Genomic DNA, 14243 nt, shown 5'->3' on the forward strand with positions numbered 1-14243 from the left:
TTATAAAAGACAATATTTTCATTCTTATGTCATCTTTACTTTCATACTACTTTGCCTTTAAAGTCACACTAGTCATAATTAATATTAAACCTTCGCCACTAGGGCTGCAACTAACAATTATTTTCATTATTGATTAATCTGTTGATTATTGTCTCGATTAATCAGTTAGTTGTTTAGTCAATAAAATGTGAAAAATGTTGATTAATGTTTCCTAAAGCCCAAGATGGCGTCCTCAAATGTCTTGTTTTGTCCCAGCCGACAGTCAACAATACAAAGATGTTCAGTTTACAGCCATAGAAGACTAAAGAAACCAACTTTAAAAATGACTAAAATCGATTTATCGATTATTAAAAAAAGGTTGTCTGTTGATTGACTATTCACACCTGTCACAGATTTTTAATAATCTCCCTCTTCTCTGACCATCTCTCTGTATCTTATTGTTATCTCATTGGTAGACGCCTTTAATTGTTAGTTGTCATATTAAGTAATTTCGATGCTCTTACATTGTCGTTTCATTGTGACTTTAAGAAAGTTCATTCACAAAACATAACCATCTATAGCCTTAAAAAAAATAACTCAAAAGTCATGCTACTCAACATACACATCCATTATCTAGTGAGAGGTCTTACCCTGAGGCAAGTAGCACCATTTTGAATAAAACTGGATATTTGAATGATCATTTAAGAGGAACAAAATTTTCCTCTGTCACAAATAATTTGTCTTAAAATCATTTAGTTTTTAAATGTTTCTATCTATAGCAACGCAGATATTTTAAAGAAAATATCATCAATTATTCACCACCCAGAAGTTAATTTTTTTTTAGCTTTTCAGCCTAAATAACTTAAATCTTGAGTGACAAGCTGCATAGGAAATAATCACAGTCTCAGTTTCACAGAAAGTTTTTTTTTTTTTTCAAAGAAATATTTTCAAATCCTTAGCTTTACAACCTAGAGTACATTTACTGTTAACATGTGCTGGAAGGAACAAATGAGAAGCTCTGAAATTACTTAAAACAAATACGCTTTTAATCTGATGAGACGTCTGAATGACTTTAAGACAAATGTAGCTTTCTCTTTGCCGTTAATCCACAAAATACAAACATTTAACATCCAGACAACCAGTCACACAGTCATAAACCACAAATGCAACACGACGCATTTGTCAAGTATAAAGTTCAGGCCTAATTCTCTACAACACTGCTACAAATCCATTTGTTAAACACAGAGACTAAGACTCCAGACCTGTACATTGTTTGGGTTTTTTTTGCTAATATTTCTGCACCTGTACATTAAACATATATCGCTTATTTTTTCTTTACATTTTCTTCTTGGCATATCACATTAGCTGTACCTTAACTAGGATTGAAACCCCTCGCTGTTCTATTAAAGTCTTTTGGTTCCTCGTCTTTACCTTTACGTCCAATCAGCCCCATTTCAAACACAGTTGAAATTTTCGTGACTGGCCTCGACGCTGCCTCTTTAAGCCTTTTAGCGTCAAACTTTGGGCTAAAAAGCAGCACAGGCAACCGGAACGCAAATGAGGGTATCTCTTTGGGCTCATCCTTTATCTCTTGTTGCTTCTCCTCCTCGGTTTTGCTTAACTCGATCTGGTGCATGATGTTCTCTTTAGTGGAAAACATCTGGAAGAGGACGGCATCCCACATCTGTGTTGCTTTGGGAGTGTCTTTGGTTTGGTTCTCGTCCTGAGCGCCGGGTGTTTCGTCAGGTTTTTTGACAGCCTTGTCGTCCACCTTTTTCTCCTCTTTCTGGTCCTGCTCAGTGGCCTCCTTCTGAGGACCCGTCTCTGGAAATTTGGGCTCCTCCTGCTCCACCACCATGTGCTTCTTGAGTCGGGACCAACCGCTCAGGTTAGATTTCAGTCCCTTTGGTTTTTTTATGACTTTAAGAAGGGGCTCGGCTTCTAGGTGGACCTCGTCACCTTCCTTTTTCATAGGTGTAGATTTAACTACTGAAGATGTTTCTGCTTTCTTATCTTTTCCTTTGTCTTCGATTGCTTTTGATTCAGCAGGAACCTTCACCGGCAGAGCAGGCACTGCAGTGCTCGGCTTTGAGCCTTCAATTTTAGGCTTGGGGGGAGTTTTAGGTTTCGCTGGTTCTTTTTGCTCAGAGACTTTTGTCTCAGTCGTCCCTGTCTGGACCTTGCCTAAAAGTTTTCTTACTGCCTTCAGAGGATCCTGGTCATCAGCTTTGGGTGGAGGATGTTTGGCCTCAGGAGTTTTTGCCTTTGGTTTGGCGACTTCTTGAACTGGTGTTTCCACCTTTTGAGTTTTCTTCTCCTTCTCAGGAGTTTTACCCTCTGCTGTTGGAGGTTTAGCCTTTGGTGTTTCTTGAACCACACTTTGTTCTTGTTTTGCCGCAACCTGACTGGATACTTTGCTTGTCTCTTGTGTTACTGTTGTTGCTGAGGTGTCAGATGCTTGGGAAACAACAATAATAGGGATTGAAGGGGTGGCAGAAACACTCTCATCTCTCAGTTGGGGTTTATCTACATCTTTGGGGGTTTCTTTGACTTTAGTCACCTCAGCTGTAGGATGTGCCGTCACCGACGGTTCTTGGCTGGTTGTTTTAAACTCTGCCGATTCCTCTTTTGTAGCTTTAACCTCCTCTTGAGTTACCGTTTTAGAACTTGTGATACCAAATGCTGGAGAGTAAGTTTTGATTCCACCATAAGCGGCATATTCAGCTGGTGTCAATCCACGATAGGAAGACTTGTGAGCCAGTTGGGTTGGGGTTTTAGGTCTCGGAAAGGCTACAGGTGATACACCAGAAAGTGATGTCCCGTATGTAGGTGTCCTTGGTCTTTTATAGCTAGGTAATGTAGCCATAAGTCGCGATGCCTCGTATGTTGGAGTCTTAGATCTCTGAAAGCCAAAAGAAGTCACTACTGGTGTTGTTGGCTCAAATGTAGGAGTTTTAGGTCTTTGTGAGCCAGCTGGAGCAGTTGGGAGCTTTTCTCTTACCAGATCAGGCTCTGATTTTGACTTTTTAATAATTTGTTGGATTGGTTTAGCTGCATGTGTCATGTCTGAATGAATGTCTCCATTCAGTATTGTTTCAGTAGGCTTGGGCTCAGTAGTCTCCACAGTTTGGGAAGCAGATGAACTGCTCATAGCAGACACCGTTTTGGGTATTCCTGACCTTTCTGTCTCAGTTTTGACAGGTGACACTGCAAACAAAAGAGGATTGGGTCTTGAGATTTCAAAGACGGGGGTTGGAGCCCGGGTCATATGGTATGCTGGGGTTTTAGGCCGCCCTGCTGAAATTCTTGATATTTGTATCTCATAAGTTGGTGTTTTAGCTCTTTCAGATGTTGAAGTAACTGTTTTTATTTCTGTTTGAGTTGCTCTTTTGAGTTCAGATGTCGGAGTTGCTCTTTTTATTTCGGATGTTGGAGTTGCTCTTGTTATTTCGGATGTTGGAGTTGCTCTTTTGAGTTCAGATGTCGGAGTTGCTCTTTTTATTTCGGATGTTGGAGTTGCTCTTGTTATTTCGGATGTTGGAGTTGCTCTTTTGAGTTCAGATGTCGGAGTTGCTCTTTTTATTTCGGATGTTGGAGTTGCTCGTTTTATTTCGGATGTTGGAGTTGCTCTTTTGAGTTCAGATGTTGGAGTGGCTCTTTTGAGTTCAGATGTTGGAGTGGCTCTTGTTATTTCAATTGTTGGAGTTGCTCTTTTGAGTTCAGATGTTGGAGTTGCTCTTATTATTTCGGATGTTGGAGTTGCTCTTTTGAGTTCAGATGTTGGAGTTGCTCTTTTGAGTTCAAATGTTGGAGTTGCTCTTGTTATTTCAAATGTTGGAGTGGCTCTTTTGAGTTCAGATGTTGGAGTTGCTCTTGTTATTTCAAATGTTGGAGTTGCTCTTTTGAGTTCAGCTGTTGGAGTGGTTCTTTTTATTTCAGATGCAGGAATAATGACTGTACTAATTTCTGCTGTTGGCGTAGTGCCTCTTTTAATTTCTAAAGTTGGTGTTTTTCTATGGGGATCTGTGCCCAATGAAGGAGGCTGAGACATCGTGCTGCCAATAGCAGTTAATCCAGCTGTGTCATACACCGGCGGAGTCCTGGATGTCTCATAGTACGATGTGCTTGCAGTATACATCCTAATTTGAGGGACATCAAACATTGGTTTGGGTGATCTTGAGGGTTCAGTTGCTTTGAATGTTGGGCGAGGACTTTTGGTTCTGACGAGTGGGGTCAACACAACGAGAGGTCGAATCAAAGCTTGACCTCCTGTTGTTGGATAAGGAGTCGGACCGGGACTTATGGGTTTTGGCTGTGTGGTTGCCACCGCTGTAGCAGGCCTTAGACTAGGATGAGTTTCAGGAAATGTGCTAAAAGCTGGCCTTTTCACTTCAACAACTGGTGCTGTCGCCTCAGACAGAGAGGAAGCTTGCAGAGATCTTTTGGGTCCTGCCAGCTGGACCACTGGCCCCGGAGTTGGTGAGACTCCAGAAGGGTGGGTCGCTGCAGAATACGAAGGAACTGTTGTGACATGCTGTGAGTAAGAGTACGATGAGGTTGCCACCAACTGAGGCGAGAACCTTGCTGCTCTACCATAAGCTGCGCGCTGCGGGTAAGGGGACGCGACATGTTGATACAGCGGCCTGATGGTGATCCGTGGAGGCTGCTGGACGCTGTAGAAGCTGAACGGTGTCTCTGGAGTCCTGGGCGGAGTGGAGTGGTCACTGCGCTCGAGGTCAGGGCTTGCTTCGTTCACAGGCGAGAGGCTGGAGCGGAAAGGTCCGGCGTTCTGCGAAGCCTGAGCAGAGGCCTTTTTCTTGGCGGTCCTCTTGAGGAGCTTCTGAAGCCGAAGGTTGTCCTTTCCAGGCTTGGGCAGCAGGGGGGGAGGGTACTGCTGGGAAAACAGGCCTGGCTGGGTGACAGCACCATAAGCGACCGCCATGAGCACTTCAGTTTCCTGCAGAGAAAAAAGCAAAAAGTGTCAGAGAAGGGAGTTATGATCAAACCATTTGACAAGTATAAAGTTCAGGCTGATATCTGTTTTTTGCTTGTTTTTTGATGCCAAGATTATTGCACCTGTACTTACAAATATCACATAATTTCTTTTTTCTTCACATTTTATTACATTGTAAAATGCTGAGATGTCTTTGTGAGCCTCTCTCATATCGTATACCAGTCCACTAGTGAGTCATGCAGACTGTCTTTTTGTGGGTGGACAGCTGCACGTGTAATTTGATTCTCATTTCTGATTCACATTAAACACCTCATGAAATAGACACTTTAACTGCCCAGATAACTGTGAATCTTTAGTAGTGACGTCATCACGAACAAGTAGACAAAAATAAATATTCCAATCAATAAAATCAGCAAAAATTTTAAAAAATTCTGCCTCCTCTTCTTCCCTTATGAAATCAAACTGCCTGTCTGTCTTTAACTGATATCCCAGAAGAAACAACCCCCAACACCCTGTTTCAACGGAAAATGCATCATATTAGAGAAAATTCCCTTCATTGGACCTTTCAAAGGGCCTAAAAAGTCACAGATCTAAGTTGTTGAAGCCTTTATGACCACTCTTAGTTCAGCCTAAAACCTAAAACTTTCCAAAATGAATAAAGGCAACTAAACAGCAATTATGACCACTTTACACACTTTAATACCTTCATTTTTAACATTTTAATTTTGTCTCTTTTGCAGATTTATGTCATGGTGATTACTGAGGTGGTGTCGTCTGTTCAGGTGGTTTCCACCTTGATCTCACGAAACATCCACTGGCTATAAACACATCTAAGAGAAGAAGCTCTAACAGTTACAATATTTCATTTATATCCAATAAATCACTTTTTTCTGATTCTCTCAGTTGGACACTCAAAAACTCAACCAACAGCTCAAGTCTTGATCATCAAATGTCTGTTATTTGTGCAGTTTCCTCTTTGTTTTTGTGTTTTCTGTTTCAAATATTATTTACTGTATATATCTGATTGTGAGCTTTGCTGTTTCTGTATTCTTTACCACTACAGTGTTTAGGTGAATCATTCCTAATGTCTGGTTGATCCTTATATGATGGTGTGTTGGGAAACTTGTCTTTTGAATAGAAAACGTTTACATTTTCCAATCGTAGAATTAATGGATCTGTCTGATTTTTGCTCACACATAGAAAAAAAAAACAAGCAAATAAAAAACATACACTATGTCATGTTTGTGCTCTGGACTTTAGCTGAAGAACTTGGGTGTTGGAGAGAAGCGATTTGTCAAAAACTGTAAAAGTTAGAGAGTTCATACTGATGATAATGGTAACACTGAAAGTATGAAAGTCTATCATCTCTTGGGGAGGACATTGATTTGCTATCTGTTACATCACATCAACCTTTATCATGCTGACACCTGATCTGTACAATCAAACATTCAGCTCTATCTCTGTACTGCTGCAGACATTCTTCACCTTAAATATCCATTTACTGAGATTTCTGCTTGTACTGTATATGTTTACAACCCCCTTTTTCTTAAATAAATTAAAATCATTTTCTACTGTACCATATATTTTGTCTCATTTTAGTTTTTATTTATTGTTAAATAATCCTAATTGCTGCAGCCTAAACACAGCATCGTATAGTTTTCCATCTGAATTCACTAACGTTGGTTATTCCCCCCACTTTGGCACAGAGCAAGATATCTCAACAACTACTGACTGAATTTCCCATAAAATCGTTGGTGGAGATTCATGCTCCCTAGAGGATGATTTCTAAGGATTGAACTTTCCTGCGGTGCCACCATCAGCCCAAAATTTCCTTTGTTACACAGAAAATATCAAAATTTTACAGGCAGTTTACCATGAAATTTCACAATTACAGTTCAGCTCCTCAAAAGGATAAATCCTTCAGATTTTAATAACTCCAGTCCAGTTTCTCTAGAGCCACCCTCAGGTCAAACCTCATATTTATGCTCCACTACTGGCAAAGCTTTAGGAATATCTAAATCATTATTTATCCAGCAGGATATGACAGGTTCAAAAAGCACAACAAGACAAGAAGTGAAAACATGGAGATCATCTAAAGGGGATTTTTCACACAACATACTGCATTTGCCATTTCATGAGTATAAACCTTCAGGAACTATTACACAGCCTAATTATGCTGAAATTTAATCAACTAATAACTTTGTTTATGTAGCACTTCAAAAACAAGTTGAGAGAACATGAGAATACAAATACAACAACAAATTCAGTAAAAACACAAATGCAAATACAAATTCTTAAAATTTAATTCTTAAAAATATATATACTCAAGATAGATTAAAAGTGTTTTTCATTGGAGTCTGATGAAAAGTGTTCATCAAACCCAAGTATAAGTTTGAGAAATACATTTTCTCAACCTACAGAGGAGACTATAATTGTTTAACTGAGGTGAAAGCAGAAATCTGTAATTTGGGTTTTTCATGCGGTTACCAAACACGTCCTACACTTCACACACACAGATGCTCTGAGGATGACTCATCTTGTTTTTGTGAGCGCTGTTTATAAAAGTCAGAGATTGGCTCTGCAGGCTGGAAAACCAACAGGAGAATCAAGCTGAACTCTTCCTGGATGATGTTACCACCTCACAGCTGATCCTGGAAGCTTTTACTCAGCCTAATTTTAGTTTGAAGGCAGAGAAGAGGTCGGCCAATCACCTGCTTCCCTTTTTTAAGACTCCTGGCTTTTTACAGGCTGCATCACTTTCATGAAAACAATAAATCAGCATGCTGTGATGCAGATCAGATGGAGATCAGAAACAAAACCTCCTCCAGCAGGTCAATATTTCTGGCAATCCTTTCATGTTTACAAGTTTTCATGTCTTTCTGAGGTTTTTGTCCCATCTGTGTGTCGGGGTCAGAGGTATAACTCCATGCTCAAATTTAATACAATCAAGGAAATGTAATATTTAATTTAGGATGAAATTGGTCAACAAATGTGTGACCTTATAACATTAACTAAAAGCACAACTAGAAGCTACAATTTTCTTGGAGCCCAAATAAAATGAAGATACCGTTGGTTTAGCTATTCTTTGAACCTTACCAGAAGTGGAGCTATGAGTGTGAAGTTTGCCTTGGAGAAAGGTTATGAGGTTATTTAAGTCAAAATGGTTCATCCTCTGGGAAGCTGGAATATGATTAGAAAATGTCATGTCAATCTGTTACATTTGGATGTCTCTTGTGTACAACTGGGAAATTTGTCCTGATGATGGTGTCGGAGAAAAGGTTAAGAGGTTACTAAACTCCTTAGGATTCATCCTCTGGGAACCATAAACTTCCACAGAAAAATTCACGAAAATGATTGTTGCCATTAGGGCTGCAACTAATAATTATTATTGATTAATATGTAAATTATTTTCTCAATTAATCAATTAGTCAATTCAGTCTTTGGTGAAAAACGTTGATCACCATTTCCCAAAGCCACAACCCAAAGATATCCAGCATACTATCATAGAGGACTAAAGAAAGCAGAAAACATTCATATTTTAATGACTCAAAATGATTAACGATTATCAAAATAGTTGTCGATTAATTTTCTGTTGATCGACTAATCGTTTCATTGACTAATTAAACTAGTCGCAGCTCTAGTTGGGATACCTCACTCTGGATCAAAGTGTTGGACTGACGGGCTGACTGATTTCTCCATCCTCAGCCTCAAATTTAGCTCTTGATAAATTCCCGAAGTTTAGATATTACTTCATGCATGTGTGGCTTTTTTTGTTTGAAGGTTGTATTTGAGCTCCCAGTCAGGATATATTTGATCATATCAGCAAACTGCACTCCTGTAGGTCTGTAGGTGTGTGTGAGGTGACAGTTTATAGACTGAGCTTTATTTTCATAGCTGGAAAGCAGCTTTGTCACGTCAGGATCCTCTCATGTCTCTTCTCACATAAATACACGCATATAGATGTGTATATATATATATATAACTGCTGAAGGGTGAAAGTGAATGCAGAGCATCTGACCTCATGACATCACAGCCCACCGACACCGGATAGGGCCACAGAGATACGTTGTCACTGAGAATACCCAATCACATGAGGAATTTAAAATAAACTGAATTGATGAGAAAGTTGAGTCATGAAGTTGTAGCTTGGAGAAGAAATTAAGTAAAAATGTTCTGTACATTAATGTTTTTACATTTGTAACCCTTTGAGAAGGTTCTTCCTTTAAAAATAACACCGCATAAGCATCATGTAACATTATGCAATCAACCTGAACTTGAAATAAGAGTCAGATAAGTTCATGATTAGATTATCCAGATGGTTTGCGGTGCAAATGATGGATCTCTTACATCATGCAGTCTGTACAAAAACAACTGTTAAATATCCTCAGTTTACTATGTGTGTCAACTCAGTGAAATGTAGGCCAGAGCTGGTTGTGTTTTAAAGCCCCCCTCCCCTCCCCGAACCTGCTGCCTGCCTGACACATGAGAGCTCACTCCTCCTTTTAAGGCTCTGGTAGGTTCGGTATTTGGAGTGCCTTCAGGATGCAAGTTCAAAAGAGGAAAGGGTAATAATAGCCATGCAATAAAAACCAAGCTGGTCCACAATGGCCTCTTTAAGTACACCAATCCACCCCAAAAAGTCATTTACCTCCTGTGAAGTTATGAGGCTTCACACAAACACAGCAAACAGCAAGTTTAGATGGAAAAATGGCAGAACTTACCAGGTAAAAACTTGTTTCTGATGTTCAAAGCGCTCCAAGCAGGTTCCCCTTGACAGGAGAGAACATTGATTCAAGTTCGTCCTAAAATATCAAACCCAACAGGAAAACTTTATTCCCCGCAATCACACAACAGGAAGATTACAACTCAAAGTTAAAATGATCATAATTCACTCATGCCTCATTGCAGCCAGGACAGACAAATGACAGGGCAGAGTGTGATTTTAAGCCGCAGGGAGTAGAAACAGTGTGAGGCTAACATTTAGCTCAACCCTGCTGGTGCTTAAATGTTGCACTGAGGACGAGAAAAAAAACAGCCTGAGCTTTCCAAACATATGTCAGATCCCTGTCTGCCAAGGTGGGGGGTTCTGCATTCGACAGCAGCTGCCTCCCTAACACTCCTAACAGCTTCCCTGCACTCTGTGTGGAGAATAAAAGGTGTAATTGTGGCGTGTTTACCTGTGTAACTGCTGCTTGGGGGGTGGCCGGCCGGTTGCTGCCTGCTTGTCCCAGCCTGGAGTGTCAGAACGGCAGGTTCATGTTGAGCCCAACTCGACCCCCCTTCCTACAAATGGAAGGATCAGACGCCATGGCAGTCCAAAAATAAATCCTGAGTCCTGTGAGCTGTGAGCTGCTCAGTGACAGCAACGTTGTCGTGACAGCAGAGCGAGGCAAAGCAAGACACAGCGTGGGGACAGGCCATGGGACCTTAGGTTTCACCACCTCAGGGCTCTAAAAGTGGGGTCTGAGGGCCACCCAGGGGTCCTTCAAGGATGCACAAGGGATTTGGCAGGGGGCTCCACAGTGTGGTCAGAAAAACGAGAAAGGGTTCAATTCACATGATTCGAATTCTGTAGAAATAATTCTTCTGCAGGGGTTCTTGATGGGATTAGGGATTTTAAGGGGGTTCATGGCAGTGGTTAAGGGGTGCTTCATGGAGCCCCAAGGATCTTAAGCATTCTTGAGGGTGCCCTAAGGCTCCACAGGAATGTCAGGCATCATTGATGTGATCCTAATGGCAAAGTTCCTAAGGGGGATTCTAGATTACCATCCAAAAGTAGTACAAATTGTAACTGAATTTCCAGAAAACTGCAAAAAATAAATTCTCATTTATGAGCATTTACATCCACTGGCATTATGAAAATGTTAGGAGCTTGGACATCAAGACGGTGCTAATTTGGTGGTGCTAATTCTCCATTCCATTTGGGGCCCATTAGATCATTGCAGAAGAAGTGCAACAAAACAAAATGACTTAACTAAAAGAGCAACAGTTAAACTAAGACTGCCAGTTTGGTTTTTCACCAAACAAATGAAAAACAACATAGAAAACATGCTGGAAATATGGTACAGTATTTAAGTTTGTCTCATCTTTTTTTTCACATGCGTCATCTTCATCATAATTTACTCTAAAGTTATTCTTGAGTCAGTTTTCAGTCCAGCGTAAAAGGTTGTTGGTGATATTTTGTGATTTTTTTCTCATTTTCAGCATTTCCACTCAGGTTTTTTGGTAAGAGCAAATTGAAAATGCAAAAAAAAAAAAAAAAAAAACAAGTGGATGGAACGCCATCTTAAGTAACCTTGAGGGTGAAGAAGAGGTTCTGATCTGTTTTTAAGTGATTTTCAGGGGTCCTTAGGGGGAGTTTGAAGGCTCCTTGGGGTATTCTTACATTTTTGAGGGGTTCCAATGGGTTCTTTTGGAGGATTTAGGGGTACTCCACAGATTTAGCATTGCACTTCTGTAACATCGTTGAGAAAGGATCAAAATTGATCAGCAGAACCAGCAGAACCAGAGATATTGTCTTTTTCATTCCATGCATTCTTCTTTTTTTGTCACAACCTGGTGCCTACATTACCTGCAAAGCAATTCGACCACCAACAGCTCAATCAGAGATTGGGGTATGTTATGCTAGTGGTGGCTAATGTAGCCTGGAGCTGCTAGCCTTCTTTCTAACTCCACACCCCCAGATTTTTTCATTTTCAAACTTGTAGTCTTTAGCCCCGACCGATGCTGACTCAAGTGATATCATGTGATAATACTTGGAGACACAGTTTGATGTGTAAAATTGGGGGAATTCAAGGGTCCTTTCTCACTAGAAACCAGCCCTGTTTTAACTGAGTCTATGTCATCCGAGGGTTGTCCAAGAACTGTCGATAGCGATCCAGGAAACTTAATGAGATGTTCTAAGGGTATTGGAGGTTTCAGGGGTCCTTTAGGTATGGCATTCCAGATGTTTTTGAGGGGGCTCAAGGAGTTTTAGGTTGTGGTTTCAGGAGGCTTTGAAAGAGTTTTTTCTCTATAGCGTCTTGTATGAGGTTTACATCCTTCAGAGGTTCCAGCACTCCCTCACAGGATTTTAGGGGTCCTTCATGGGGTAACAAGGATCTTTGGGGGTTCCTAATTGTGCTTTAGGAGGCCATTGGAATTTCTCCTGTGCTTAGTAGGGGTTTCATAAGTCCTTTAAATGGTTTACGGGGTACTTGTGGGGTTTTCTGTGATTCAACAAAGTTTTCTGGAGCATTTTAGTGCGATCTGGGGGTCCTCAAGAGGACTTTAGGGGTTCTATATGGTGTTAAAATGGTGTCATGGCAGGTTCTAGTGGTTTGTGATGGTAAAACAGTCTTTGATAGGATGGTTCATGATGGGGTCCTTTATGGGGTTCTAGTGATCCCTCAAGGAGTTTTAGGGGTCCTTCTGGGAAAGATTATAGTTTCCTTTCCTGACAAATTCCTTGTGGAGTTTTGTAGGACAAGAAATTGTTTAGTTTGACTTTACTATATCAGTATCCCAGTTAGACAATGAACTGTATATTTTTTGTGGTTTGTTTCACTGATCATCACAGCAACCAGGGTGCAGACAGGGCAGTTTAAATGTCAGTCAACAACAAAATCAAACAGGAGGTCTTTGGCTTGAGATCTGTCTATTTATGTTTCTGTGACATGAAGACATTTGACACTCCCACAGGTGGGTGAGCAAGAATCTCTGTTCTTAATTCTGTCATTGTGGCGCCCCCTGGAGGAAATTATAGGCTCATTCAAGTTCCCTGAGTCAATTGAGACTGATTACAGGTCCTGCCAATAAATTAAGATGAGGAGTTTGCTTAATGATTCAACCTGCAGATTGTTTAGACTTACAGCTGATCTGAAAGACATTAGTAACAAATTCAACTGATCCTGCAGAAGATATCTGTAAGATAGGTAGCTGATTTCTGGTTTGATTACACTGGAAATTCTGCCCTACACTCACAATCAGTCATTCACTGTCCGACAGGGACGAGAGAAAAGTACAAACATTCATTAAAGGCAAAGAATTCACATATTACATAACTAAATGACACAGAAAAGTTTCACAATGACAAATCTTAATGTGAGTCAAGCTCTCAAACACATACAGTGCAAAATGTTCTACAATTCTAATTTGAAAGTTTAATTTCTTCTAATTCAAGCATATTTTTCCTTGAATTGGTCTTAATGAGAGGGACTACAGATGTACATAGGGAGAACTGTTTGTGTACTATCTCAGCCATCATCTAATATTGTGTCTGCGTGTTTTTAGGATCTGCATGGAGTAAAACACTGGGGTACAGTACTGTGCAAATGTTTGGGGAACTGTAAGTATTTGGATTTTTATCCATAATGCAACCAGGAAGGCGTCTGATCATCCCAAATTCATTTCGCAGCATGACAACGACCCCGAACATCCAGCCAAAGTCATAAAAAACTATCTTCAGCAACAACAAGAACAACGAGTGCAACAGATGGTGTGACCCCAAAGGAGCCCTGATCTCAACATCATGGAGATAGTCTGGGATTACATGAAGAGACAGAAGCAACTGAGATGCCGAAATCCACAGAAGAAGAACTGTGGCAACTTCTCTAAGATGCAGGAACAAGCGACCTGCCAAGTACCTGAAAAACTGTGTGCAGGTGAACCGAGGAGAACTGCTGCTGTTTTAAAGACAAAGCTGCTCACAGCAAATACTGATTTACCTTAGATTTCTGCTGTTTACTCAACTTTATATGACGTTAACTGATCAAAACTATTCATGGCATTATTTTTGAAAGCATCCTCACTTTACTTTTAGTCCCTAAAACCTTTGCACAATAATGTATATCCAGTGATTTTTGGGGATAATGATTCTGCCTTTTTGGTTGATTCTTGTAAACCAAAGAGTCAAAGAAAACAAGTTCAAATACCCCAAAGCAAACAATGACAACATGTTGGATTTACAGCTGGTACAGACAAATTATTCAGGTTCTCGTTCTCCTTTGACCATACTGTACATTATATTTATGTGTCCCAGACTTTTATAAGAGGTTGAGGGACACCTGCCCTGCCTTCCTGACGTCCAACTCTCCTCTCGCTCTCTGATGAAATTTGCTTGCCTAATGCAGCTTCCCCAGAATAGCAACCCGGGGGCGTCTTGGCTACCCCCTTCTCCAAACTTGAGCCTCCCACCTTAGCACTCGATCCTTCCATCTCCTTATTGAGTGCCAGCAGAGGGAGGGGGGAACTGAAGACGTGGACCCTGCCCCACCGCCAGCCTGGCCTTGCCTCCAGGCCAGCTCCTCAGCCAATGGGGACGCCGAGCGGA

General features: G+C 40.7%; 2 protein-coding genes across 7 annotated transcripts in view; one reads left to right on the plus strand and one right to left on the minus strand.

Annotated features, from left to right (window-relative positions):
* Positions 1-6514, plus strand: part of lsp1a (lymphocyte specific protein 1 a) — a 49474-nt gene extending 42960 nt beyond the window's left edge. For both annotated transcript variants that reach the window (XM_044355902.1, XM_044355901.1), the window contains exon 13: positions 5674-6514. In XM_044355902.1, coding sequence (XP_044211837.1) covers positions 5674-5696 — 23 coding nt within the window. In that variant the 3' untranslated portion in view covers positions 5697-6514. The remainder of the gene's footprint in view (positions 1-5673) is intronic.
* On the minus strand, positions 864-10339 carry prr33 (proline rich 33). 5 transcript variants are annotated; one of them, XM_044355885.1, is made up of 4 exons: positions 10111-10339; positions 9655-9735; positions 3867-4936; positions 864-3569 (listed from the first exon to the last, which is right to left on the minus strand). In XM_044355885.1, exons 3-4 carry the CDS (start codon positions 4919-4921, stop codon positions 1352-1354), a joined length of 3273 nt encoding a protein of 1090 aa, XP_044211820.1. In that variant the 5' UTR covers positions 4922-4936; positions 9655-9735; positions 10111-10339; the 3' UTR covers positions 864-1351. The 5 variants fall into 5 exon arrangements, with proteins under 5 accessions (XP_044211820.1, XP_044211819.1, XP_044211818.1 ...); XM_044355884.1 differs by having other exon boundaries at positions 864-3704; XM_044355883.1 differs by having other exon boundaries at positions 864-3704; positions 3813-4936.
* Between the last annotated feature and the right edge of the window lie 3904 nt (positions 10340-14243).

Source organism: Thunnus albacares, chromosome 7, assembly GCF_914725855.1.
Source record: "Thunnus albacares chromosome 7, fThuAlb1.1, whole genome shotgun sequence".
Lineage (NCBI taxonomy): Eukaryota > Metazoa > Chordata > Actinopteri > Scombriformes > Scombridae > Thunnus > Thunnus albacares.

Excerpts from the sequence above, each read along its gene's own strand:
- prr33 (XM_044355882.1), bottom strand. The coding sequence starts at position 4,921 with ATGGCGGTCGCTTATGGTGCTGTCACCCAGCCAGGCCTGTTTTCCCAG.